This window comes from Oncorhynchus gorbuscha, linkage group LG06, assembly GCF_021184085.1.
Source record: "Oncorhynchus gorbuscha isolate QuinsamMale2020 ecotype Even-year linkage group LG06, OgorEven_v1.0, whole genome shotgun sequence".
NCBI classification, from domain to species: domain Eukaryota; kingdom Metazoa; phylum Chordata; class Actinopteri; order Salmoniformes; family Salmonidae; genus Oncorhynchus; species Oncorhynchus gorbuscha.
The window spans coordinates 59954863-59982111 of NC_060178.1; the positions used below are offsets into that span (position 1 = coordinate 59954863).

Here is a 27249-nt window from a genome sequence, read left to right on the forward strand (position 1 = left end):
AGGAAGGAGAGCAAGACAGATGGAGAAAGGATCTGTGAAATCAGACGACAGTAACTTGAGGGTTTGTGGTCCGATCTGCTGTTTAGCATTTGGTGACTCATTAATGCGTTTGTAAAAAAGTGCAATATACACAACTTTGATGATGTAAAGTCACATGAAATAAAGTCAGAGGACAGTTTTTAATCCACTAATATCAGGTCTGAAATGCAATTGTGAAAGGAGTCATTTCATCAGTGTTTTACTATGTAGGCACACACAGTCACTTTATTCATGAGGAGTCATGCTAAGCCATTCTTGCAAATGCGTTGTTCTGAATCAAGATGCTAAAAATGGGACGTCCTTCCCTCCACTGCGGTAGACAAGCAGTCTTTGCTCCTCCGTGTGGGCTTCCTGGCAGTCTGTGGGTCTGTTTATCTAAGTGTCAGTCAGCAAGAACCTCCTGACATGTTAAAATCAGCATGGCACTAGTCCCCGGTTTACCCACACAGTCGAATACCACAGCCAGAAACCTCTGTTCACTGTACGAACCAAACTATAGACCGACACATCCAGAATCAACTAGGGAAGACAGTGAGATGAATAACCTCTTCACTATACAGACATAAAACACACAGATACGCATGCATGCATACACACGCACACACCAGGATAGGTATCATCGGGTTCAGATCGATTACAGAACACCAGACAAACAAGCTCAGGGACGGAGAGATGTTTGAGGAAGGATTCAACTTGAACTTTGTCAAACTCAGATGATAGTGACGAAAGTGAGTATACTGGAATTAATTACTGTAGTTACACCCTTTTATAAACACGAAACATTCAGACCAAGATCAACATTGAAATCAGTGAAAATTGAGTGGGGAAAATACTCAAACAAAGCTTTTATTTTTTTGAGATGTTTATTTCTATTTTTTTTTTTTAATATTTTTTTATCTTCAGTATTTTTTCTGTCTATTGACAGGAATGCATGAGCGACAGATTGGCTCAAACATTGTCATGTGAAACATTTGTCAGTCATATCTTACCAACATTATATCATTTCAACATTGTCATTATCAGTATAACCATCATGGGTGGTGATGACCGTTTATTCTGATATCACAAAAAAGGTTGCACCTGTCCTTGCCCTCCCCCAACCCAAAGACTTGATAATCAGAGTGGGCACACAAATATGCCCACTCAATTTTCCCTAGGACGATTGGCATGGGTGTGCCAGCCATTTTGCAGAGGAGTTTTGGGGGAAGACCCCCCCCCCAGGACACTTCAACATACATTCACAGGGATGAGGTTTCAGACCAGTCAAGGAGTTTTGTGTTTAAACTCGCTTCCCTTTGTGTGTTTTGGATACTAGCCCATCTAACTTGAAAACATGATTCTGTACAAGCCCTTTAGAAAAATTCCCCTCAAAAGATGGATTGCTTGAATAGACATAAATGAACCGCTCGGTCTCTCAAAAATATCAGATCCTTGTCAGGGCCCAGTACATAGGATGCCCTGGTGTCCACATCTCCCGCACCTTACTAACCCTCCCTACCTTAAAAGAAAATATTTCCCTCCCCTTAACCAACATAGGCAAAACTCACCTCACCCCCCACTCCCCTCATTATGGCAAGGAAATTTGTCAGCGCAACATTCAAGAAACATATCTGATGTAGGACTCTGATTGGCAGACCACTACAGAGCCTAAATGGCGTGAGATGAGTTGGCCATGAATATCCTTGAATAACAAGAGGAGCGACATCCCCAGATAGACTGTGGGCGGAGGCACTCTCAAAGCCAGTTCACTGTCCCACCATAACACCTGCCAGGGGAAGAAGAGCACATTTGGGACCATAGTTTATGAGGACTCAAAGAGCTATTATTCCACACTGTACTGCATATGCATGTACATGCTTGGTCTGCGGGTGAGCTGCAGTGTGCCTCCTAGTGGTGAAAGAAAGCACTGAGTAATGGTTCAGTGGATCTACAGGAAGCTGCCAAAATAATGGAAACACTTGAATAAATGAGGGATAAAAAATATATTGAAAGCAGGTACTTCCACATAGGTGTGTTTCCTGAGTTAATTAAGCAATTAACATATACTTAGGGTAATGTATCATTTTGGCCATTATCTTGACTACCATGGCTATAGGATGACAATGCCCCCATCCACAGGGCACAAGGGGTCACTAAATGGTTTAATGAGCACGAAAACAATGCAAATCCTGTGCCATGGCCGTCTCATTCACCAGATCTCAACCCAATTGATTCTGGAGCGCGCGCCTGAGACAGCGTTTTCCACCGCCATCATCAACAAACAAAAAAATGGACAATTATTGGATGGGAAGATCTAGCAAGACCACATGGCGCCCTGTAAACAGGGGTTTTAGTGTTCTGGAGAGACTCCAGATATCCTAGGGCACGTGTCAACCTCCTTCCACTGAGAGCCGAGTGTGTGGGTTTTCGCTCCGCCATTTTACTTGATTGGTGAATTAAGGTCGCTGATTACCCGTAAGGAACTCCCCCTCACCTGGTTGTCAAGGTTATAATTGAAAGGAAAAAAACAAAAACCAGCAGACACTAGGCCCTCCATGGAATGAGTTATACACCCCTGTCCTAGGGTATGAGTCATACACCCCTGTCCTAGGGTATGAGTCATACACCCCTGTCCTAGGGTATGAGTTATACAATCCTGTCCTAGGGTATGAGTCATACACCCCTGTCCTAGGGTATGAGTCATACACCCCTGTCCTAGGGCATGAGTTATACAATCCTATCCTAGGGTATGAGTTATACACCCCTGTCCTAGGGTATGAGTCATACACCCCTGTCCTAGGGTATGAGTTATACAATCCTATCCTAGGGTATGAGTTATACCCCCTGTCCTAGGGTATGAGTCATACAATCCTGTCCTAGGGTATGAGTCATACACCCCTGTCCTAGGGTATGAGTCATACACCCCTGTCCTAGGGTATGAGTCATACACCCCTGTCCTAGGGTATGAGTCATACACCCCTGTCCTAGGGTATGAGTCATACACCCCTGTCCTAGGGTATGAGTCATACACCCCTGTCCTAGGGTACGAGTCATACACCCCTGTCCTAGGGTACGAGTCATACACCCCTGTCCTAGGGTACGAGTCATACATTGACACCTGTCATTGTAGGAGGCGTATTCTGAGGTCATGAGATATTGTACGGGGTTAAACAAGTGTGTTCACGTTCTATGCACTCAGAAGCAGAGCATTCTGGGAAGGCAATCCCATGTTCGCTACAACTACAGAACCACATGACAAAAACTACAGGACAAAATCTACCTACGTTAAAGCATTCCCAGTTGCACAAGCTGTTGATTTGCGAAAAACACACACCAAAAAAAAAACAGACAATTTATATTATAAAAAGAGAAAGAGTTTCTTTGTGGACCAGCTGGAAGTCTACATCTTTGAGGACAACGTTAGAAAACATTTGTATAACACTGATACAACCATGCCCTCATACAGTCTTTCACTAGGATTACCAATGTCTTTACCACTTCACTACAACCCTGTCAATGCCACCTACCAATCTTACCACATCGTCACTGACATGCACTTTACTTACAGTCCCTCACTCATCTCTCACCAACAGAGAGGATATATATATTTAAAAAAGATGAATCTACACCACGTGCATTTTACACAGTCCTTGCTCTTCTTTCTGATAATGACAAACCTGGAAAAATACTTCCATCATTCAATCCTGTATAACTAGCTAAACCTTTACTGTGCATTGCAGCACATACACATTAGTACATATCCCTTCCACCTTTCTTCAGTCCTCCTTGCCATAGAAGGCATTGGACTCTCTCTCCCTAGTCATAGACAGGCATTAAAAAAACAAAAACACTCTCTCCTCCATTCCCAGCTGAAAAACAGCAAAGCCTTTCTCTCTCTCCCACTCTCTCCCCTCTATGCCATGTCTGTGGAAATGTACCAGCGCATTCCCACCGAGGGGATAAAGATAAGACCGTGTAGAAGAGAAGAGTCTCTCTCGCTCTCTGTTGGCTGTGTATTCCTGTGAGCGTGATCCCGTCCTGAGTTGCTGCAGGATGGGGGGGGGGGGGGGCTGGACAAACCCTCCTCCGGAATGACACAACGTGTAAACGGCAGCTCGCACACACATAAGACTTAAAAAAAAAAAAAAAAATCTTAAAAACATCTCAGTCCATAGAGCAGAGAAGGAACACTCCCCAGAACGAGCTTTTAAAAAGGTCTAAATCCTAAATGAAAATGAAAAGAAACGCTAACAACAAAAAAAATGGTAGCACGTTTAAGGGCGAGCAGGTGAGAGAGTCACCTGGGTACGTGTGTCGCTGGTGGTTCACTGTGGTCATAATGTCCATGGGCCACAGGATATCCTATGGACCATTATTCATCAGAGTCCTTTTTGGCCTTTACAGCGAGACTGGATGGATGAGTTTCCTGCAGGGACTCTTACCAGAGAGAACAGCTTATTGCCATGAAGCAGTCTGCAGGCGCGTGCGCACACACACACCTGATTGAAAGTCCAGAATGATGGAGTGTATGTGCTATTAGCTGCATGTGTATAACTGGTTGTGTCTGGTCACACAGTATGCTATGGTGTGTTATTGCAGGTTGCTGCATTATTGAGCTAGGATTAGGTTTAAGTTTCTATGGTAACATAGCCTAAAGACTATATGATGAGTATTGACAAAGGGCTGGACTGGGGAGTGAGCATTAGCCAGGGGTACCTGCCTAGCATTAGCTAGGCTCAGGGAAGAGGCACTAGGCTCTTGTAGCATAATATACTTGTGTATAAAGACATAAGTAATACTTGGTATCAAGTATTATATGAGTATCTATGATCGCAACATTACAAATATATTTGAACTGTGTAAATGATCCTGCATCTGTTTGGCTGATCAAGGAGTGATGTTGGAGTGTGATTTTGTGTGTCTTTGTGTATTAGTGCTAGTGTTTGCACGTCTGTGTGCTTGTGTGTCCCTCTCTCACAGAGCTTTCATCTGCAGACTTGACTTAACCGTACGACCCAGAACAATCACAACATTCTCTCCTCACACAAGGCCGAGTGACAGCGTAAAACAAAACATCAGCCACTAATATCACTGCTTGTCTCACTTACACCCTCCATTCTTATCCAATTAACACAGACTTCAAAACAAAACAAAAAGAAGAGCATGAAAAGAAACTAAAAAGAAAAACAAAGGAAACCTGAACAGCAAATATTGAACCCTGCTGCGCTTCTCCTGAGAAACGCAGTGACATCGAGGTGCCTCCAGGGGGGAGTGCTGAGCAGGAGAGCGCACTAGGCTGCATCACAAGTGACGCTCTTTACGAGGGTGGGGTGAAAGGGCGGCCCTCGTCACTAGGAGTGGCTGTGTCATCGCTGGGGTCCAGGCTGTCCTTGGGGCTCAGCGTGCTGTGGGAGGGGGGTGGGGTACACTCCGAGCGGGGTGGGGTCATCCCGGATGGGGGAGTGGTTTCAGGGGAGCTCTCCTGCCGTCCATTGGTCGTGGGCTCGGTGGGTGGTGGGGTGGGCGTGACGATGGCCGTATCCCCGCAGGGCACCGCTGGGGGGTCAGAGGTCAGGTCGAGGACGGAGGGCGGAGTTGGGGTCGCGATTGGCGTCACGGCCGGCTTGGTGGGGATGGGCGTCAGGGGCACCGCTGGGATGGTGACGCGGGGGTTGGAGTTATGCAGGAGCCCCTCCCCCAGAGAGAGGGAAGAGTCACTGGGGACCAATGAGGGGGTCTTCTCCACCAGACGCCACTGCATGACACTGGTATCTTTCCCGCCAGTGGACACCAAGTGACTGTCGTTGTGCATGAAGGTCACATTAGTCACGTGACTGCTGTGGGCGCTATATTTGTGGCTCGGTGCCTGCGGAGGAAGGAGACGTATGTCAGCACATTATATTATGATTGGAAGCAAATATTACAGAATGTTATAGTATATACAGTCTACGCTTAGTACAGGGATGGTAGCACTGAGCAGTGTTCAGTAAGTGGCTGGTGCCCAGGGGCAGGGCTGGCTTACCTTGGGTCTGGCACAGGGGTACTGGAAGAGGTGCACTTTGCAGAAGTCATCAGCCAGAGCGATCACCTTCCTGTTGTGGGATCTGATGAGGGCGTTGATGTCTGTGCCATCGGAACCCTCAGGCCACACTCCTGGAAGACACAAAACACACACACATTGGTGGTTTTGCCCCACTATCACAATTCAAATATGGAGTCTGAGCAGTGAACCTGTGTGTACTTTCCATATGTGCGCGTACACAAAGTCATGTCAAAAGCATACCACCAGGGGGCAAACAAACTCTGTAAGAGAGACTTCATACACCTCTCCATGCACTCTAACATGCTCAATACACTCCCTATCCTACTTTCCCTCTCTCACGGGTATGTACAAAAACATATGCATGCACATATAGAAATAGTGATCACTTCACACACACGTATGCAATCTCTATTCTCAGGGGTCCTATCAGTTACAGCCAGTGGCGTCAGTTCAGCTAAACCTAGGGTATGGCAAAGTGGGGTGTGTGGAAATACACCCCCCCCCCAAAGCAGGTGGAGTGAAACACTGTTCACACTTCCCAATCCAAAACCAAGATAAAAAGAAAGATGAAGGTAGGCGAATCAACAACAACAAAAAGAAGCGTACAATAACATTGCAGACAATAATGACTTTGCAGACATCAATGAATTATTATTGAACAAAAATAAGTGAGAAATGTACAGTATACTCAAAATGCATTGCAAGTAAGAAAAAGCTATAATTTATTAAGCTAACGGGATATGTACGTGTGAGATATTCAGTAATTATGCACTACCAGTCAAAAGTTTTGGAACACCTACTCTTTCAAGGGTTTTTCTTTATTTTTACTTTAAAAAAAATATCTATATTTGTTAATTGTAGAATAATAGTAAGACATATGGAAGCATCCAGTAACCAAAAGTGTTAATCAAATCAAAATATATTTTATATTTGAGATTCCTCAAAATAGCCACTCTTTGCCATGACAGCTTTTCACACTCTTGGCATTCTCTCAACCAGCTTCATCTGGAATGCTTTCCAACAGTGTTGAAGGAGTTCCCACATATGCTGAGCACTTGTTGGCTGATTATCCTTCACTCTGCGGTCCAACTCATCCCAAACCATCTCATTTTGGTTGAGGTCGGGGGATTGTGGAGGCTACGTCATCTGATGCAGCACTCCTTCACTCTAATTCTTGGTAAAATAGCTATTACACAGCCTGGAGGTGTGTTGGGTCATTGTCCTGTTGAAAAACAAATAGTCCCACTAAGCCCAAACCAGACGGGATGGTGTATAGCTGCAGAACGCTGCGGTAGCCATACTGGTTAAGTGTGCCTTGATTTCTAAATGAATCACAGACAGTGTCACCAGCAAAGCACCACAACACCTCCTCCATGCTTTACAGCGGGAAATACACATGCAGAGATCATCTGTTCACCCACACCGCATTGACCTTCATGTCTTAAAGTAATGATGAACTGTCATTTCTCTTTGTTTATTTGAGCTGTTCTTGCCATAATATGGACTTGTTTTTTTAACCAAATAGGGCTATCTTCTGTATACCATTGCGACCTTGTCACAACACAACTGATTGGCTCAGATGCATTAAGGAAAGAAAAACCAACAAATGAACTTTTAACAAGGCACATCTGTTCATTGAAATGCATTCCAGGTGAAGACCTCATGAAGCTGGTTGAGAGAATGCCAAGAGTGTGCAAAGCAGTCATCAAGGCAAAGGGAGGCTATTTGAAGAATCTCAAATATTATATTTGGAATATTTGGATTTATTTAACACTTTTTTGGTTACTACATGATTCCATATGTGTTATTTCATTTCTACAATGTAGAAAATAGTAAAAATAAAAACTCTTGAATGAGTAGGTGTTCTAAAACCTTTTACCGGTAGTGTATGTGGGGATTTTAATACGGTGACGGAACCAAATGATTGATTATCAGACAATTTCGTACATTTAAATATTAACTGGAACAGTCTCTTGAACAAAACATTTTATGAAGTGATATCTGATTAATTATACGGTGGTGAACCTGACCCGTGCAGAAACGAAACACTGTATTTGAAAAACAATATACTCTGTGTACAACTGTCAGAAAGAGTGCGTACTGTAGTAAAGTGGATTTGTTTTGTCAAAAAGTAGGAGACCTATGCCTAATTGTCATGAAGAGATTTTTAGTATTTCACCCCTTTCAGTAAAATATTACAGAACTAAAAAAATATCGGGTTTGATTTCCTGTCTTCAGAAAGTATTCACACCCCTTTACGTTTTCCACTTGTGTTACAAAGTGGGATTAAACATTTTTTTTGTCAACGATCTGCACAAAATACTTTGTAATGCCAAATTGGAAGAAAAATGTGTACATTTGTAAAAGTAAGTAAATAAATAAATAAAACATGAAAATATCTTGATTAGATAAGTATTCAACCCACTGAGTCAATACATGTTAGAATGGCCTTTGGCAGAGATTACAGCTGTGATTTTTCTGGGTAAGTCTCTATGAGCTTTGCACACCTGCATTGTTTTCCTAAAAAAACTCTAGGTCTTGCAGATGAAAGCATACCCATAACATGATGCAGCCACCACCAGGATTGAAAATATGAAGAGTGATACTCAGTGATGTGCTGGATTTGCCCCAAATTTAACGCTTTGTATTCAGGACATAAAGGTTATATATTTGCCACATTCTTTGCAGTTTTATTTTAGTGCCTTATTGTAAACAGGATGCATGTTTTGGAATATTATTTTTCATTATGTACAGGCTTCTTTCTTTTCCACTCTGTCAATTAGGTTATTATTGTATATCTCCTATCACAGCCATCAAACTGTTTTGAAGTCACCATTAACCTCATGGTGAAATTCCTGAGCAGTTTCCTTCCTTTCCGGCAACTGAGTTAAAAGGACTCCTTTATCTTTGTAGTGACTGGGTGTATTGATACACCACCCAAATAGTATTTAATACATTCACAATGCTCAAAAGGGATATTCAATGTCTGCTTTATTTTTATTCATCTACCAATAGGTGCCCTTCTTTGCGGGTCATTGGAAAACCTCCCTGGTCTTCGCGGTTGAATCTGTGTTTCAAATTAAGGACCTTACAGATAATTGTACACACACACACTATATATATATATCATGTGAGTGAACATTCCTTCAAATTAGTGTTTTACTGACAGGCTATTTCAACCACATGTTGATGACAGGTGTATAAAATTGACTCCCTTTCTTGCTTCTCCTCCATTTAAGAAATTAATTTGCTCAAAACTGTTCAACTATTGTCTTTCTCTTGGAGTTAACTAATCACCAGATTTTATGCACTGCAGTGCTAGCTAGCTGTAGCTTATGTTTTCAGTACTAGATTCATTGTCTGATCCTTTGATTGGGTGGACAAGATGTCAGTTAATGCTGCAAGAGCTCTGATAGGTTGGAGGATGTCCTCTGGAAGTTGTCATAATTCCTGTGTTAGTCTACGAAAGGGGGTGAGAACCATAAGTCTCCTAGGTTTTGTATTAAAGTCAATGTACCCAGACGAGGACGGAAACTAGCTGTCCTCCGGTGCTGCTAAGGCTACTGTAGACTTGTGTTTTAATCAGTTATTTGGTGATGTGAATATATCTAGTATAGTTTGATCTAAAAAGGATAACTTTAATGTTTTACTATTTTTTATTAAATATATTGAGGAGAATGGTCCTCCCCTTCCTCTGAGGGGCCTCCACTGGATCAATTGTAAATCGGCACTCCACATGAAAAAGGTTGCCGACCCCCTGCTATAGGCTATTTAAAGCCACATTTGTTGAATGGCGCATACAGTGTATTATGACAGTGTCATCGTCTCGTGCCCTTCCCACCACCATTGTCTCGTTGCGATGCATTCAGAGTTGTTCCTCATAATGTGAGTGCCCAGCTCATTTTCACATTTGCCTTTCTGCATTATTCGCCAGGGAAGGGAAGAGAAAACGGTGAATATTGAAGCATTGCAATAACAAACGAGGCGTCTCGGGGGCTACTGAACCATTTTATATCAACAAGGCGGCTCTGAGAATATTGACATTGCAACATAGTAGCCAACCACAAGGTAGCCCGTGCAAATTTTTCCCTGAGCCAACTTGTCTCTGTCTGATTATTGTGTTGCCTACGCAGCAGTTGCACCATTTGGTTGCCTGTTAAATTTTTTAAAAAGAAACCCTTTATCCACACTATAGCTATATAACTTAGCAATATTTAATGATGTTTGGCCAGCAAGAGTTGACCTGTTAGAATATTACAGCAGAGGCAGGTAGGCTAACGGGTAGGGATTAGGGATGCAGGCAAAGAATGATGAAGTAGGCCTACAGCAAGTAGCTAAAAAAAAAGTTAGCCCAACTAAGTAATCATAAATGATTTGCATTATCTCAATTATTATTATGTGACAGCATAAAAATTCACATTTGCTATAGCCTACAATTGTTATTGGCTTTGAAGCCAAGAACAGGACATGTAAATATCAAGTTATTCAGTCGTGTTTATTTTCATACCAATAGGCCTACATGAAACCTAAATTGCACTAGCCTATTGGGCAGATTCGTGAAAATAACAATTACATTCACACAACCTATATTTTAAAAGCAATAAAACAGCTTTTGGTTTGGAATGGTCAGAAAAAAGGAGGGCTCCCCACTTCCCAATTCCCAGTTCAATTAACCCCTGGATATCAGATTACAACAAGGCTTGTTGCCTACTTTAATTTTGGGGCCTAATCACTACACCCCTGGTTGTAGCCTCAGACAATCTACTGGCTGAGAACTGTGAAATCTGAAAGTCAAGAGTTAACTATATTTCCAGCCCCATAAAGAACTGAAATATGTGGAGTGGGGGGCTAATGTGGGGCTATTATTCTGAGCCCAAGTCCCTCCGAAAGAGAGAAAGAAAAAACTGGATGGGTAGTGAGTGAGTGAGTGAGTGAGTGAGTGAGTGAGTGAGTGAGTGAGTGAGTGAGTGAGTGAGAACGAGATGGAGAGTGACAAAATGATGGACAGAGAGACAAAAAAAAGAGGGAGAAAGAAATAAAGAAAGAACGAGAGAGATACCACACCATGCTGCAGTGGGACAACACCAGTAGTGAAAAGCACAGCAGGGACAATTCTGGTAGCAGAACGAGAGTTGGAATGGAAGGACATTAAATTCCTATTATTCAAATTAGAGCTCTTGATTTCCTTTCAATGCTACAAACTTGCGTACGACATCTAAAATGGAATAAAAAAGAGAGGATGAATGAAGGGAGAGAAAATTATACCGGGGCAATAGGCAGAACGTCTAAGAGTGCGTGCGATAAGTTGCTGATGTGCAAACTCTCAAACCACACTCTGTTCAGTAGTAGGACTCATAGAAACATAAATTGCAGCCACACAACCACAGAAGCTTATGAAACCCACACCAGTGAAAGTAAAAACACACAAACACAGACGCAGACATCTAGCAAGCATGGCACAGCCAAGAACCGTGCCAACGTGTTTGAGGACGAATCACGCCGAACAGAAGAACCAATCCCACACCATATCCATATAACCCAGGTACTGACCGAAGACATGGTAGCCCAGCACACAGGTGTAGGTGGCCCAGTCAATGTCCTTACACTCAGAACGGTTACGGATGTACTTGCAGCCATTTGGAATGTCCCCTGCAAAAAAGGATAGAACCAAGTCAGGGCATAGTTTAAGGGGATACTACACAACAGAAGTGTAATGCAAAAAGGTATAAGCTATACTGTACGATGGTTTAGCCCAATTATTTTAAAAAGGTTTTCACATTTTTTGGGGGGGATAAATAGTCCTTCATGGATCAGTAACATAGCATGAGGCTCCATCAATGAAGCTGTAGTCTCACTGAAGCATGACAGTCATTTGAAGGCGTCTCTACTCACAGTAGAGGATCTCATAGTCTCCTGAGTTGGACATGATGAACTTGTTGTCGGGGGACCAGTCAAGATGTGTGATGTAGCTGGAATGTCCCTGTTAACCACAGAGTGAGAACGTTTGATACATGATTTAGAGAGAGGAAACAGTTAAATGGTCTAGTTTTTGTCGTTTTTGTATTTTACCCACTTTTTCAGGCCCAATTTTGTGATATCCATTTGCGACCCAATTTCAAACTCGTCTTATCGCTGCAACTCCCCAACAGGCAAAGGTTGAGTCAAAGAGGCAAAGGTCGAGTCACTCGTCCTCCAAAACATGACCCGCCTAACCGCGCTCCTTAACACCTGCCGCTTAAGCCGGAAGCCAACTGCACCAATGTCTCGGAGGAAACACTGTTCAACTGACGACCTAAGTCAGCCCGCAGCCCGCCACATGGAGTCACTAGAGCACAATGAGTCAAGTAAAGTCCCCCCCGGCCAAACCCTCCGCTAACCTGGACGGCGCTGGGCCAATTATGCTCCGACCCTGTCACGGCCAGTTGTGACACATCCTGGGATCGAACCCATGTCTGTGGTGACGCCTCAAGCTCCCCAAATGTAGTGCCTTAGACCTGCTGCACCACTCGGGAGGCCCTAGTTAATGGTATTTTAATGGAGCTAGGGACATATACAGCAAGTATAGTACAGCTGGCTTAGTTTTGCACATCATTTCATGTGACATTTTGGCCTTTATAAAAGTTGGAGCGAACTCCAGTCTTCCACCTCAGCCCATAGGAGGAGACACCGTGTGTGTGTGTGTGTGTGTGTGTGTACATGTCTGTCTGTCCTCCCCCTCACTCAGGGTCAGGGAGGAAATCTCTGTTAGACTATCTTGGCACTTGGTTTGATTTCCTTCAAGTCTGCAGGCTTTCCTCCAACACAAAGACCCACACACACATGCAATCATACACATGCATGCAAACGCGCACACTTTTACACACAGGAATGTCACTGACATCCTGCCAAGCTAGACACTCCACAGCTGCTGACCTCACTTTCTCACACAAACATATACAAATCGGAATTCCATACTGAACGACGTGCACACACACACACAAAGTTGATGTATTTTATCAGTTTATGCATTTCCTTATTTACACGTAGAAACCTGTAGTTATTTATTTGAAAAACAGGACATATTTACGTGTCACTAAAAAACCCCATAAACAGTTATACACAGAAAATACAAAACATTAGGACCAGGTGAATCCAGGTGAAAGCTATGATCCCTTATTGATGTCACTTGTTAAATCCATTTCAAAATCAGTGTAGATGAAGGGGATGAAGGGGAGGAGACAGGTTAAATGAAGGTTTTTAAGCCTCGAGACAATTTAGACATGGATTGTGTTGTGTGTGCCATTCAGAGGGTGAATGGGCAAGACTAAATATTTAAGTGCCTTTGAACGGGGTATGGTAGTAGGTGCCGGGCGCGCAGGTTTGTGTCAAGAACTGCAATGCTGCTGGGTTTTTCACGCTAAACAGTTTCCTGTGTGTATCAGAATGGTCCACCACCCAAAGGACATCCAGCCAACTTGACATAACTGAGAAGCACTGGAGTTAACATGGGCCAGCATCCCTGTGGAACACTTTTGACACTTTGTAGAGTCCATGACCTGACTAATTGAGGCTGTTTTGAAGGCAAAAATATTAGGATGGTGGTTTTAATATTTTGTACACTCAGTTAATATCAGTGCGTCTCACTGCTTTACAGTGGAGCTGTGCTCACAGACAAGGGCCCAGTCATTTGCCAACGCCTATAAACGCCTCAAACCAACCTTCCCACAATGTCTTTCTCCCCTCTGGAGCCCTGGGTCTTTTTTACATGATCAACACGTCAAATGAGAACCTTGCTTTAATACTCTCTCATGCAATCCCAAGCTTATTTTTCAGCAAATCTAAAACGTGACTGCTATGCACTTAGTCTGTGATCTGGTATAAAAATTTAAAAAACACACAAAGCACTATACCACACGCACTGCTGTGGCTGCAAGGCTATGCACGGTAGGTTGCCTGGGGGCTTAACCTTGGACCAAGACCATAGTGGTCAAGCAGCAGAAGCAATAACTGTGACCACAACCTGAGCAGCATGGTACTGACCATTGGCATCCATCACACAGATGACCATGAGCCCACAGGGATGGAGGGAAGAGAGAGAGAGAAAATGGGTGTGATGTATGAAAAAGAGACTACATGAATGAGAGGGAGAAGAGGAAAACGAGGGACAAAGAGAGAGAGGCCGGACCAATGCGTGAGTGACAGAGCGCCGTATATATATAGAGTGAGAGAGAGTGAGAGGAGAGAGTGAGAGAGAACATGGGATATAAAAGAGAAATAGAGACAGCAGACTGAGCAGCAGCCAAGTGGAGGCCAGAGAATGTTTAAAACAACAGTGGAGTGATTCACACTGGCCCTGTGGGGTCCAGACCACTGTAGCGTAGACTAGGGCTGGGCAGTATACAGTATTTTATGATGTACCGGTATTGATGCAGGGACCGGTTTTGGTTTTTGCTTTACCTTCTATACCGGTATTTGAATGTTTGGTTTGTTAAACGTGATACACCATGTGTAATGTCCATTTTTATAATTGTTTACTCCGCTACTTGAGTCATCTCTCTCCGCTCTTTCTCTCTGCGCCACCTTCCACACAGACCTAGCCACGCCCCCTGTCACAACCATGAGACACTTGCGTTCAGTCTGCATGGTCAATGCAGCACATGCAACAATCTTAATGTAAATCCACTAGCGTTCTATATTAGTTTGTGTTTCTTACATCTGCAAACAGCTAGTTTGTCTTTGCTTAGAAAGTTGCCCTACATCTTGAGCAATTTTCTAGGTTAGCTAGCCAGCTATTGTCGTTCTTTTAACGCAACGTAACCAACACTACTAGCTAGCCACCAAATAGCAGCAATGCAGAAACTATTACACTCAACGGAACGACTTGATTAGTGTAGTGTCAACAACGCACCCACTGCCAGCTAGCCTACTTCAGCAGTACTGTATCATTTTAATCATTTTAGTCAATAAGATTCTTGCTACGTAGCTTAACTTTCTGAACATTCGAGACGTGTAGTCCACTTGTCATTCCAATCTCCTTTGCATTAGCGTAGCCTCTTCTGTAGCCTGTCAACTATGTGTCTGTTTATCCCTGTTCTCTCCTATCTGCACAGACCATACAAACGCTCCACACCGCGTGGCCGCGGCCACCCTAATCTGGTGGTCCCAGCGCGCACGACCCACGTGGAGTTCCAGGTCTCCGGTAGCCTCTGGAACTGCCGATCTGCAGTCAACAAGGCAGAGTTCATCTCAGCCTATGCCTCCCTCCAGTCCCTCGACTTCTTGGCACTAACGGAAACATGGATCACCACAGACAACACTGCTACTCCTACTGCTCTCTCTTCGTCCGCCCACGTGTTCTCGCACACCCCGAGAGCTTCTGGTCAGCGGGGTGGTGGCACCGGGATCCTCATCTCTCCCAAGTGGTCATTCTCTCTTTCTCCCCTTACCCATCTGTCTATCGCCTCCTTTGAATTCCATGCTGTCACAGTTACCAGCCCTTTCAAGCTTAACATCCTTATCATTTATCGCCTTCCAGGTTCCCTCGGAGAGTTCATCAATGAGCTTGATGCCTTGATAAGCTCCTTTCCTGAGGACGGCTCACCTCTCACAGTTCTGGGCGACTTTAACCTCCCCACGTCTACCTTTGACTCATTCCTCTCTGCCTCCTTCTTTCCACTCCTCTCCTCTTTTGACCTCACCCTCTCACCTTCCCCCTACTCACAAGGCAGGCAATACGCTCGACCTCATCTTTACTAGATGCTGTTCTTCCACTAACCTCATTGCAACTCCCCTCCAAGTCTCCGACCACTACCTTGTATCCTTTTCCCTCTCGCTCTCATCCAACACCTCCCACACTGCCCCTACTCGGATGGTATCGCGCCGTCCCAACCTTCGCTCTCTCTCCCCTCCTCTCTCCCTCTCTGCATCCTTTGATCTCTTCCCCTACCCTCCAGGCCTTCTCCAACCTATCTCCTGATTCTGCCTCCTCAACCCATTGCTCTCCAGAACCTCTCTGCATCCTTTGACTCTCTATGGAGGAAATCCTCACCTCCCTGCGGACCTGGCATCCTTTCACTCCCTCCTCTACATTTTCCTCCTCTGTCTCTGCTGCTAAAGCCACTTTCTACCACGCTAAATTCCAAGCATCTGCCTCTAACCCTAGGAAGCTCTTTGCCACCTTCTCCTCCCTCCTGAATCCTCCCCCCCCCTCCTCCCTCTCTGCAGACGACTTCGTCAACCATTTTGAAAAGAAGGTCGACGACATCCGATCCTCGTTTGCTAAGTCAAACGACACCGCTGGTTCTGCTCACACTGCCCTACCCTGTGCTCTGACCTCTTTCTCCCCTCTCTCTCCAGATAAAATCTTGCGTCTTGTGACGGCCGGCCGCCCAACAACCTGCCCGCTTGACCCTATCCCCTCCCCTCTTCTCCAGACCATTTCCGGAGACCTTCTCCCTTACCTCACCTTGCTCATCAACTCATCCCTGACCGCTGGCTACGTCCCTTCCGTCTTCAAGAGAGCGAGAGTTGCACCCCTTCTGAAAAAAACCTACACTCGATCCCTCCGATGTCAACAATTACAGACCAGTATCCCTTCTTTCTTTTCTCTCCAAAACTCTTGAACGTGCCGTCGTTGGCCAGCTCTCCCACTATCTCTCTCTGAATGACCTTCTTGATCCAAATCAGTCAGGTTTCAAGACTAGTCATTCAACTGAGACTGCTCTCCTCTGTATCACGGAGGCGCTCTGCACTGCTAAAGCTAACTTTAGCGTCTGCTAAATGACTTAAATGTAAATGTAAATGAATCTTGTGACACTAATTGTTAGCCACTAATGCCAAATCTAGCTAGCTAATACATTTACTGAGTAATAAATGTTGCAAAGCAAGAATATGTTAGCTACATGACACATGACGTAGCTAAGAGAAAACATGCAATGTAGCCAGAGCTTATAGGGTCCCCTCAGAAACACATATCAACACTTTAGTTCCTACCCGGTCACAATAACTCCTCCCTGGCATTTTAATTTGTCGTCATCTCAAACACTATTCAAAGTTCCCACTAATATATTCTAATGATAGAATAGACATTCTATTTCCATGTTTCCAACAGTTTTGCTCTAATTCGCAAGTCAAATCGCAATTGCAACATTTGGTTAAAAATAAATCCTAGATTATATCGTGCAGCCCTACGTGGCAGTGTGGAATTTATCACAATTGAGCAGTGGTGTAAAGTACTTAAGTAAAAAATACTTTCAAGTACTACTGAAGTCGTTTCTTTGGTATCGGTACTTTGCTATTTTTTTTTTTTTGACAACTTTTACTTCACTACATTCTTAAAGAAAATACTGTACTTTTAACTTCATACATTTTCCCTGACACCTAAAGTACTAGTTAAATTTTGAATGCTTAGCAGGATAGGAAAATGGTCCAATTCACAAACTTGTCAAGAGAACATCCCTCACTAAACACAAATGCTTTGTTTGTAAAAAATATATCTGAGTGTTGGAGTGTGCCCCTGGCTATCCGTAAAAAATAAAATAAAATACGTAAATGGAGCCATCTCGTTTGCTTAATATAAGGACTTTGAAATTATTTTAACAATTACATTTGCTTTTGATACTTAAGTATATTTAAAACCAAATACTTGTAGACTTTTAATCAAGTAGTATTTTACTGGGTGACTTTCACTTTTAATCGAGTAATTTTCTATTAACTTATCTTTACTTTTACTCAAGTATGACAATTGGGTACTTATGCCAACACTGCAATTGAGTGCAGGAAATGCAGAAATGATACAAGTGCTAAATGTGTTTAGGTTGAAGTTGAATTGAACAGTATTCCAAAACTAAAAATACCATTCAAAAATACCATTCAATTAAAAAAAAAATAATAATACTGTGGTATAATATTTTGGCCATATCGCCCAGCCCTGGCGTAGACCTAATGGGATCACAACCTAGTCTACTGGTCATGATCTGTATACCTTCACCTCTAACCTGCTGGATTTAAACCCATCACTATATGTATATACAGGTAACTGCCAAAATACAGAAAACACCAACATTAAGAGTCTTAACAGGGTGTTGGGCCAATACGAGCCAGAACAGCTTCAACTCTATTGGAGGGATGAGACACCATTCTCCATGAGAAATTCTAGAATTGTGTGTTTTGTTGATGGTGGTGGAAAACACTGTCTCAGGCGCCACTATAGAATCTCCCATAAGTGTTTAATTGGGTTGAAATCTGGCGACTGAGACGGCCATGGCATATGGTTTACATCATTTTCATGCTCATCATACCACTCAGTGAACACTCGTTCCCTGTGGATCGGGGGCACGGATTGTCGACCTATGGGGACATTGCCATGGTAGCTAAAATAATGGCATGCCCAGCATTTTTATATATGATGGGATGTTGATGGGATGTTAATTGCTTAATTAACTCAGGAACCACACTTGTGTGGAAGCACCTGCGTTCAATATACTTTGTATCCCTCATTTACTCATGTGTCTCCATTATTTAGTTACCCATCAGTCCCCATCTGAACTGACTTTCTCTCGCGCTCGCTCTCCTGTTGCTTCTTCTGTTATTACCATACTGTGAAAGCACTGATCCTATCCATCTCTCCAGCTGCAGGGAGACGTCACTCCCTAGGGCCCCACACACACACACACACTAATCACTTCAAACACACAAACTAATGGTGATGTACTCACAATGCACTTCCCGTATCTGGTGTACTTGCGTCCTTTGTCCGACACGGTGTAGAGGTAAATGAAGTTGTCATGTGATCCCACTGCCAGCAGGGTGCCATCTGAAGGAACAGGTAAATTATCCACCATATTTTATTCTCCTCCCTAACCGTTTATTGGTTTAACAATTCTCCCATCAAATCCAAGTCTACGGTTAGGACAGGGTGTAAGACAAGCTCCACCCACCTACGGAGAAGCGTATGACTGACAGCTGCTCATTGCCGTCTGTATGAATGGCCACCAGGTCTCTGGTCTCCGCATCGAGAGCGTACCACCTGGGACACGGGGGGGGGGGGAGAAGAGAACATCGCTGAGAATTTAGAAGAATGGACTATTCCCATACAAGCGTGAGCGATAAAGATGGGATTAATAGCCATTGCTGTGCTTCAGAGTTCGAGATAGGGTTAAGCAGAACTTACTTTCCTGAGTGAGTACCGATGGCCACAACAGCACCACTAGGGTGGAAGTCTGCACAGTGTCCATGCTCCTGAGAGAAAGAAACAGCAAGAGGGAAGGGAGAGACGCAATTCAAACATACAAGTCGTTTTTTGAGTAAGGCCTGAATCCTAACTCAAAATGTGTTTGCATGCCTTGATCTCAATCAAAACATTTTTTTTTTTTAACTTGCAGCAACATTTCAATTACGTCTGTGAATAAAAACTCTTAAAAAAGGGCAGTGAATGAGCGCGTATTCTTAATCTGCAGTATAGAATAGTTCCGACAGGGAGGTATATTAGTTCTTACATCCAGCAGCCTGGTCCATTCCAAGCAGTGGTCCACAGAGTTCCACAGGCACACCTGCCTGTCCTGGGCACAGGTGAGGAACAGGTCCTTGAAGGGGTGAGAGGCCAGCCCCCACAGCTCGTCTGTGTGACCCTAGGGGCGATAGGTCAGAGGTTGGGGGGGGGTGCGGATATGTAGTCACTTTATCCAATGTGACGACACACTTGAGTAGTTAACACGGCTTGCAGAGTAGTTAACACATATTCTGTATGGTCGCCCGTGTTACTGTATGGGAGAATCAAAATCCACAGTATCAAGTTCCAACCAACTAAGCCATTGGAAAACACACCACCACTAACGCTCTAATGACCTGTGCCTCAAAGAGGGGGCAGACAAGGGGAGAAGGGGGTGGGCTCAGTTGGGTGCCCTCAAAAGAGGAGATAAATATCTCTGCCAAGCCTGTTTATACAGAGTTGAAATCGCTGGAAAATGTATGCAGAGTTTTACCACGCAGCTCTCTGGAAAATAGCAGCGTCTCCATCGCTCTGCTCTTCCTCACAGAGAAGAAACGATTGGGAAAGCAGCTAGTGAGGCGGCCGACACTGGCATCCCTACAACAGGGCTGCCATAGCAAGGGCCCTTGCAGTCCTCAATTGGCATTTTGGTTCTCACACCCTGGATGTTTTACACACCTGGAGTACGTAGTGCTGGCAGTCAGCTAGTCAGCAGTGAGAGAGAAATAGAAAGCGAGAAATATAAACTTCTCTCACCTGGACTTCCACCTGGAAGCCGTCATTAAACGTCCCCCTCAGGACGAAGTTACGCGACGTGCCCACCAAAAGCTGCTCGCCCTTGCCCTCAGCCACAGCACGAATGGTTCCATATTGATCAGGGACCTGCAGGGGACACAGCTACATTGAGATGTACGTTCATATTCATCACACTGAACATGGGACATATTTACGTTCGTATGTTTGCGCATAAACCACGGCGCATTGGTGTGGAACGGGTCTTGTGTTGCATTCTGCACGGCCGAGACGGCACCTCTATGTCCCTCTCTGGGTTGAGGCCGTGGTCCCACAGGATGATCTTGTGGTCCTTGCCCCCTCCGGTCAGCAGGGTCCCGTTCCTCATCTGACACAGAGTGAACACACTGCCATCATGGGCCTTGATCTGACGACTGATCTGGTACGCACCTACAGGGAGGGGGGGAAGAGGGGGGCATAATGACAGACAGACAGAGGGAGGGAAGTAAAATTGCCCAGAAGGAAAGAGGGAGAGGAATGAGAGAGGCTTGTAAAACAGCTCACAGCAGAGATTTCTGGGAATAGGATAGCACAAATAGTTGACATTCGTTAGTGTGGTTTATACACCACGCTACAGGCCAGCTCTTGTTGTTTTCTCAGGGGAGCATTTGAGGGGGGGGGGGGTTAAAGAGGGTGCGCGCGCGCGGTTAAGAAGATAGCTGTGGAAGGCATGTTCGAATGAGTGCGAGCACGCACGTCTGTGTGCGCGCGTGGTCTACGTTTGATGTGTCTACATTCTCCACATTCTGATGATCCCTCCTCCTGTTACAAGACATTCTCTGCTGACAACACAGACAGATGCACAGCGAGGGAGGCCCATTCCTCAAGGCTAGTTACACTGAACCTGAGGCCATGGAATTCTCAATGGGGGTAATATTGTGTGGCATTGGGAGGGTGCGTGTGTGTAGAATTAACGTGCATCAGATAAGTGTTTCTGTCGGTTTCTGTATCGCTTGTGCTCCCCCACATCGGCATGACCTTCATCCCCGCAGAGCTCAGACAGATGTGGACCCACACACGCGCACACACACACATACTGTACACGCATCACAGGAGCCCGCTGAGGGGAGAACGGCTCATAATAACGGCCGGAACAGAGCCAACGGAATGGGATCAAAAGAACAGTACAAGTTCATGCGTTTGATCCATTTGATACCGTTCCACTGATTCCGCTCCAGCCCTTACCACGAGCCCCGTCCTCCCCAATTAAAAAAAGGTGAAACCAAGTTCCTGTGAGACACACGCCTTCCCACCGTCTAACCACCGGGGACGCTCAGGTAAACAAAAAGAGATGAAGAGTTTTTCATCCATGACGCCTGGCCCCTAACCCTGCTCATCCAGTTCCCCTGTACGCCATAACCTAAACTATTACTGCTCAAACCTTCCCCAACACCCTCCGCCCTCCGGGCACTCTGGCCTGCCAACACGCACACCCACTCTCCTTCCCCCGCCACACTTTTATTTTCCCTTCCGTGTCTCTCCTTCAAAGGCTGTTTTCTTTTCGCCAGTCTCAAACCACCCTCTTCCAGTCGCTCTCCTCTGTGGCTGAGACTCACTGGGAAGGTTTTCCCTCCTTGTGTTACTCATGTACGATAAATGGTCAGACGGTTTTTACCATATGACTAAAGTTTAAAACAAATACTCAGTAGGCTTTACATGGCTTTACATGCGAGGGAATCAAACCCGCAATCCTGGTGTTGCAAAACACCGTGCCCCAATCCACCGAGCCATCGGTACTGTAGCACTATACGGCCGGGTGTAGGGACTGCCTGCGAGGTTTAAAGTACAGTGGAAGAAGGTATATGAGCTATTGTGTGATAGTGTACCTTTGGATCCCTTTCCCTGGGGCCGGCTCCACTAGGTGGAGGGAGTCCGTTTGTGATGTTCAAGGTACAGTGTAAGCTAGAAGGTGTACGGTGTACCTTTGGGGCCTTTCCCTGAGGCCGGCTCCACTAGGTGGAGGGAGTCCGTTTGTGATGTTCAAGGTACAGTGTAAGCTAGAAGGTGTACCTTTGGGGCCTTTCCCTGAGGTCGGCTCCACTAGGTGGAGGGAGTCCGTTTGTGATGTTCAAGGTACAGTGTAAGCTAGAAGGTGTACCTTTGGGGCCTTTCCCTGAGGTCGGCTCCACTAGGTGGAGGGAGTCCGTTTGTGATGTTCAAGGTACAGTGTAAGCTAGAAGGTGTACGGTGTACCTTTGGGTCCCTTTCCCTGGGGCTGGCTCCACTAGGTGGAGGGAGTCCGTTTGTGATGTTCAAGGTACAGTGTAAGCTAGAAGGTGTACGGTGTACCTTTGGGGCCTTTCCCTGGGGCTGGCTCCACTAGGTGGAGGGAGTCCGTTTGTGATGTTCAAGGTACAGTGTAAGCTAGAAGGTGTACGGTGTACCTTTGGGGCCTTTCCCTGGGGCCGGCTCCACTAGGTGGAGGGAGTCCGTTTGTGATGTTCAAGGTACAGTGTAAGCTAGAAGGTGTACGGTGTACCTTTGGGGCCTTTCCCTGAGGCCGGCTCCACTAGGTGGAGGGAGTCCGTTTGTGATGTTCAAGGTACAGTGTAAGCTAGAAGGTGTACGGTGTACCTTTGGGGCCTTTCCCTGGGGCCGGCTCCACCGTGCTCCGGCTCCATATCAACATGACGCCCCCAGAGTCTCCAGTCAGGATGTCCCCGTTGTTGAGGAAGGCCAGACACTGAACAAACTTGGGCTTCTCGTATTTCTGAAACGGGACAGGGAGAGACGGGAGAATGAAATGTCTGTGTAATAATTGGCGTCTGTGTTTAGGGCAGAGAAAGAGACTGTATGGGTAAAGGTATACATTACATTCTAGCGTCACATTGTTATTTAAGTTTTTCACTTTTGTTGACAGGTAGGGGTGTGGAGAGTGCTCGGACAAAACAAGTATCATAGTGAATGGAGAATTTTCCGAATACGATTGTGATTTTTTTTGTAACTATCCATGTTCTGAAAAAATGTACGTCAGCTCCCAGCACAATTGTGTACAACTGCAGGCCGCAATTAGAGGCGGTTCTGCATGTGCTCATTCGGGCCCTGAATTGCGGGCTGCCGTTCCACCCTTTTCTCCCAGCACGCATCTCTCGGTCACAGTGTGAAGGGCTGTGCGCTCTAAATAACTAAATTGGCCCGTTCGGCTGTCTGTAAAGAAATGGGCAGGGTGTAGGTTGAATCTGCTGCCCCGATTGGATTATAACAAGCCCGGCTTCCCATCCCTCCCACACGGCTCCATTTTCACTCGTCTCATCTCCCCTTCTCTCTACAAACATATTGTGTGAATCAGAATGTGTAATTAGCTAGTCATCGTAGTTCTAGCTATCAATCTAGTTAGTTATATTTTTTTGTCGACGTTGAGGAGGCCATATCGTTGATTTTGTCTGTCTATGGGGCGGTGTAGTAGCCTACGTTGTCTGTCCGTCAATATTGCATTGCCGACATCGTCTTTGTCGTTATGTTGTGAGCTAAGCACACATGTTCGCTTGCTATTATTTGTTTTATTTTTAAAGAGCAACAGATCAGCTTGGTTCAAGTGGATATTTGTAAGTCATTTAAGTTTTTAAGAACTGGACAAGTGGAAAAAATGTCCTTACCCCGAAGATGCCCTGCTTGCGTGCCAGCGAGGTGCCAGCCCAGGTCCAAAAGAAGATGTGTGACTTGCCACAGGTTACTATGGTGTTGGCATCAGTAGGGTGGAACTCCACCGCAAGGACCACCTCATTTGTAGACTAGAGGAGGTGAAACAGTCAAAAACAAAATCTATTTCAGAACCAAATCAAATGCTTTACGTATTTTAGGCAGAATTGCACAGCATAAAAACACCCCAGGTTTCCCGGACCTTGATTTCAGCAATTTTGGATTTCTTCTGCCAGTCCCAGACAGTCAACATGTGGTCGTTACAATCATCAATCACCGCCAGGTGTGTACCGGAGTCCTGTAGGAGAAAGGCAGGGTATGTCACGTAAGCAAAGCTTGTATGAAACACAGATCCTATTGTCTGCAATTCAGTTAATATGGCATAACATAATCATATAATTCCAGTTTAGGCCTACATATTCACAGATACATACTGTGTGTAAGTGAGAGGGCAAGGAAATCTAAAGATGAATCCACATGTTGCAAAATGGCCATAAAGCAGGCAGGACTAAACAATACTCTTCTAAGTGGTTAGCCATCGAGTAGATTTGGCATAATGGTATCGACAACAGCATAAGATAACCTTCATTCAAGCTTTACCATTATTTGATAGGGAAAATCCACTGCTTAGTTCGACCTTTGATCACATAAGGGGATAATGAATCACTTAGAATGCGTAATTGTGTTTGTTTGTATGGAAAATGGGTCACGGTGTGTTTGTCGGTTTGCGTCTGAAGGGAGCCAGACATTAAAAGCTGTGTTCCCGGAATGTGCTGAGGACAGAGAGAGAATAGGAACATTAAACTACTAATGATTAGAGAACCTATTGATGTATTCAAGACCGCAATAACACCAGTCTGGCCAACTAGCCTGATTATGAAAAGGCTCAGTCCAGAAACACACAGCACCTAGAACCCCAGAACTGAGTAGAACCTCTAATCTAGATCCACTGGCTGTGATGAGAGTGTGTGATCTATCAGATGAGTTGTGATATGGACCCTTCCCAGACAGAATGGGGGTTCATTCAATGTACTACACCAGTTCCCACAAATCGCATAATGACTAACACTTCCTGGATTATACCATTAGAGGAGCTACGGGTACCCACCGCCTTGGAGAAGGCCAGGGAGCCCACCCCTCTCTCAAACGTGCCCAGGCCGATGACCTGCAGGGTGGACAGGCTCACCGAGTCCCACACCCTCACGTGGGGCTGCAGCGGCTAAAGAGGGAGAAGAGGAGATACACATGATTTAACAAGCCATCACTGTAGCCAAACTCAGACACTATGGCTGCATTTGCAGTATACTCTTTTCACAGCATCCTTTCCTTGTTTCCTTCCCTTCACAAATCACTGGTAGGTGAGGAGGAGAAGAGAACAAACATTTTTTTTGTAGATAAAAGGACTGGACAGATTCCCACCCAAATTGCTTTTCATCTATCATATCCTCTAAGATCAGTGGTCATGATGGAATGGGGGAAGGAGGTGTGGAAAGGAAGCAATTTTTTTTTTTTTTTACTTGAGAAAGACTTTAACAAGTAGTCAGTGAGTGAGTGGTGCGGGATCCAGGCTGGCTGACAGGCAGGATACTCTTCTACAGAGTCGTTCCAGGAAGGTTAGAGGCAGTTTGGCATGTTTAGACCCAGAGAGCTTAAATATAATTAGTTGCATGAGCGCACTGATTGTTGGTGCGGTTGAGTAAATATGGAGCACCTGTGTCTGGGTCTATGCCTGTCAAAGACGTGAGTGAGCCTGATTGTGCAAAACGCGAGCAGAAATACTATAACCGTACACAAGAAGAGACCTAGTGCAAACAAGGATTATGCTGTTCAACACAACCACAGGTGTCTCGCCGTATTCAGCGGGCTGGAATAAGACTACTAAACTCACTTGGAAAAACTCATGGCGTTACATAGGTGACATTTGAGCCCTGTGACTTGCCCATTGTGTGTGTGTGTGTGTGTGTGTGTGTGTGTGTGTGTGTGTGTGTGTGTGTGTGTGTGTGTGTGTGTGTGTGTGTGTGTGTGTGTGTGTGTGTGTGTGTGTGTGTGTGTGTGTGTGTGTGTGTGTGTGTGTGTGTGTATGAATGATAGGAAAGAAAACAGCATCTGTGCTCTTAAATCCGGCTGAACAAACATGAAATGTACATGAAGAAATATCACACATGCGAACATACCATTAAAGGATTTAGCTAGCAGGAAGTCAGGGGGTTAGTAATGGGTGAGGTGGTGGGAGTGTGACTCACCCGGCCGTCCTTGTCCACTCCCGCAATCTGTCCCGTGGCAATGCGGATCTTATCGGGGTGAACGGCAAGGCTAGTGAGTTAAACGGAGAGCGAGACAGAGAGAGATTGAGAGAGCAAGAGAAAATCATAGACCGATAGAAATGAGACACAAAAACATGAATAGATTGTCAAACCAATAACATTTCTTTTTTTTACGTCGTAAACTACCTCCCTATTGAAAACCCCTACAGTCAAAAACAATCCGTCGTAATGAGAGGAGTATGTCAGGTGTAAAATTAAGTTGAGAGGGAGCTGCTAGACTGAGCTGACCCGTTTGCCTGTCTGGCCCACAGCCTGATGGGAGGAAGTGAGGCTTTTCGTTTCAAACAAAGGCAGTTTTGAGTCAGGGTTCTGCCAGCACAAGGACTCATTTCTCTCTTCTACCCAGACAGAAGATGTGTATATCTCATTTGCATAGTCTTTATCTTAAAAAGGCCTCTGAGAGGATGGAACCTGGAGACAGTTAAGCTGAACCATCGTGTCTGTGACAACTATTTGCTTAATCCACATTAAAAAGGTTTTGTAATGAAGTGTTTGTACATTATTCAGACCCTGGGGGACACATTGTTGTATCACCTGAATCTAGTGTATCTACTGTATGCAGAATACACAGCCCGTGATGGTGTGTATAAGCTACTGTAGGAATTCATTAGCTGATACTACACAACGAAGGCTGACCAATACTACCAGCTCACCATTTGACACAGTCAGTGTGGCCAAGGTAGTGGCGCTGTGTTCTCTCCTCGTAGTTGAAGAGCACGACCACGGAGGCTATGAAGTATACACTCTCCCCTGTAGGGAGCAGGTACACGTTGGCTCTGCAGTCTCTCCCCCTGTAGCCGTACCTGACATAAGGACTCAAGGAACCACAACAGTATTCACCTTTCCGTCATCTGCCACGTGAAAACAACTGGACAGGTCGAAAGTGAAGACCCATAAAGGCCTCCACCTTTTTGCTTTGGACATCTGTCTCCGAGCCCAGAGACGCACAGACAGACAAGGGGGAG

General features: G+C 45.0%; 1 protein-coding gene across 5 annotated transcripts in view; it reads right to left on the bottom strand.

Moving 5' to 3' along the window:
- Positions 1-1240: 1240 nt before the first annotated feature.
- Positions 1241-27249, bottom strand: part of LOC124038167 (echinoderm microtubule-associated protein-like 4) — a 95363-nt gene continuing 69354 nt past the window's right edge. For all 5 annotated transcript variants that reach the window (XM_046353690.1, XM_046353689.1, XM_046353688.1 and 2 more), the window contains 16 exons: positions 26938-27087; positions 26204-26273; positions 25069-25179; positions 24163-24258; positions 23918-24052; positions 22896-23031; positions 20560-20711; positions 20286-20411; positions 19537-19668; positions 19212-19279; positions 18979-19067; positions 18757-18854; positions 11954-12041; positions 11612-11710; positions 6041-6171; positions 1241-5884 (listed from right to left, as the gene is read on the bottom strand). In XM_046353690.1, coding sequence (XP_046209646.1) covers positions 5336-5884; positions 6041-6171; positions 11612-11710; positions 11954-12041; positions 18757-18854; positions 18979-19067; positions 19212-19279; positions 19537-19668; positions 20286-20411; positions 20560-20711; positions 22896-23031; positions 23918-24052; positions 24163-24258; positions 25069-25179; positions 26204-26273; positions 26938-27087 — 2230 coding nt within the window. In that variant the 3' untranslated portion in view covers positions 1241-5335. The remainder of the gene's footprint in view (positions 5885-6040; positions 6172-11611; positions 11711-11953; positions 12042-18756; positions 18855-18978; positions 19068-19211; positions 19280-19536; positions 19669-20285; positions 20412-20559; positions 20712-22895; positions 23032-23917; positions 24053-24162; positions 24259-25068; positions 25180-26203; positions 26274-26937; positions 27088-27249) is intronic.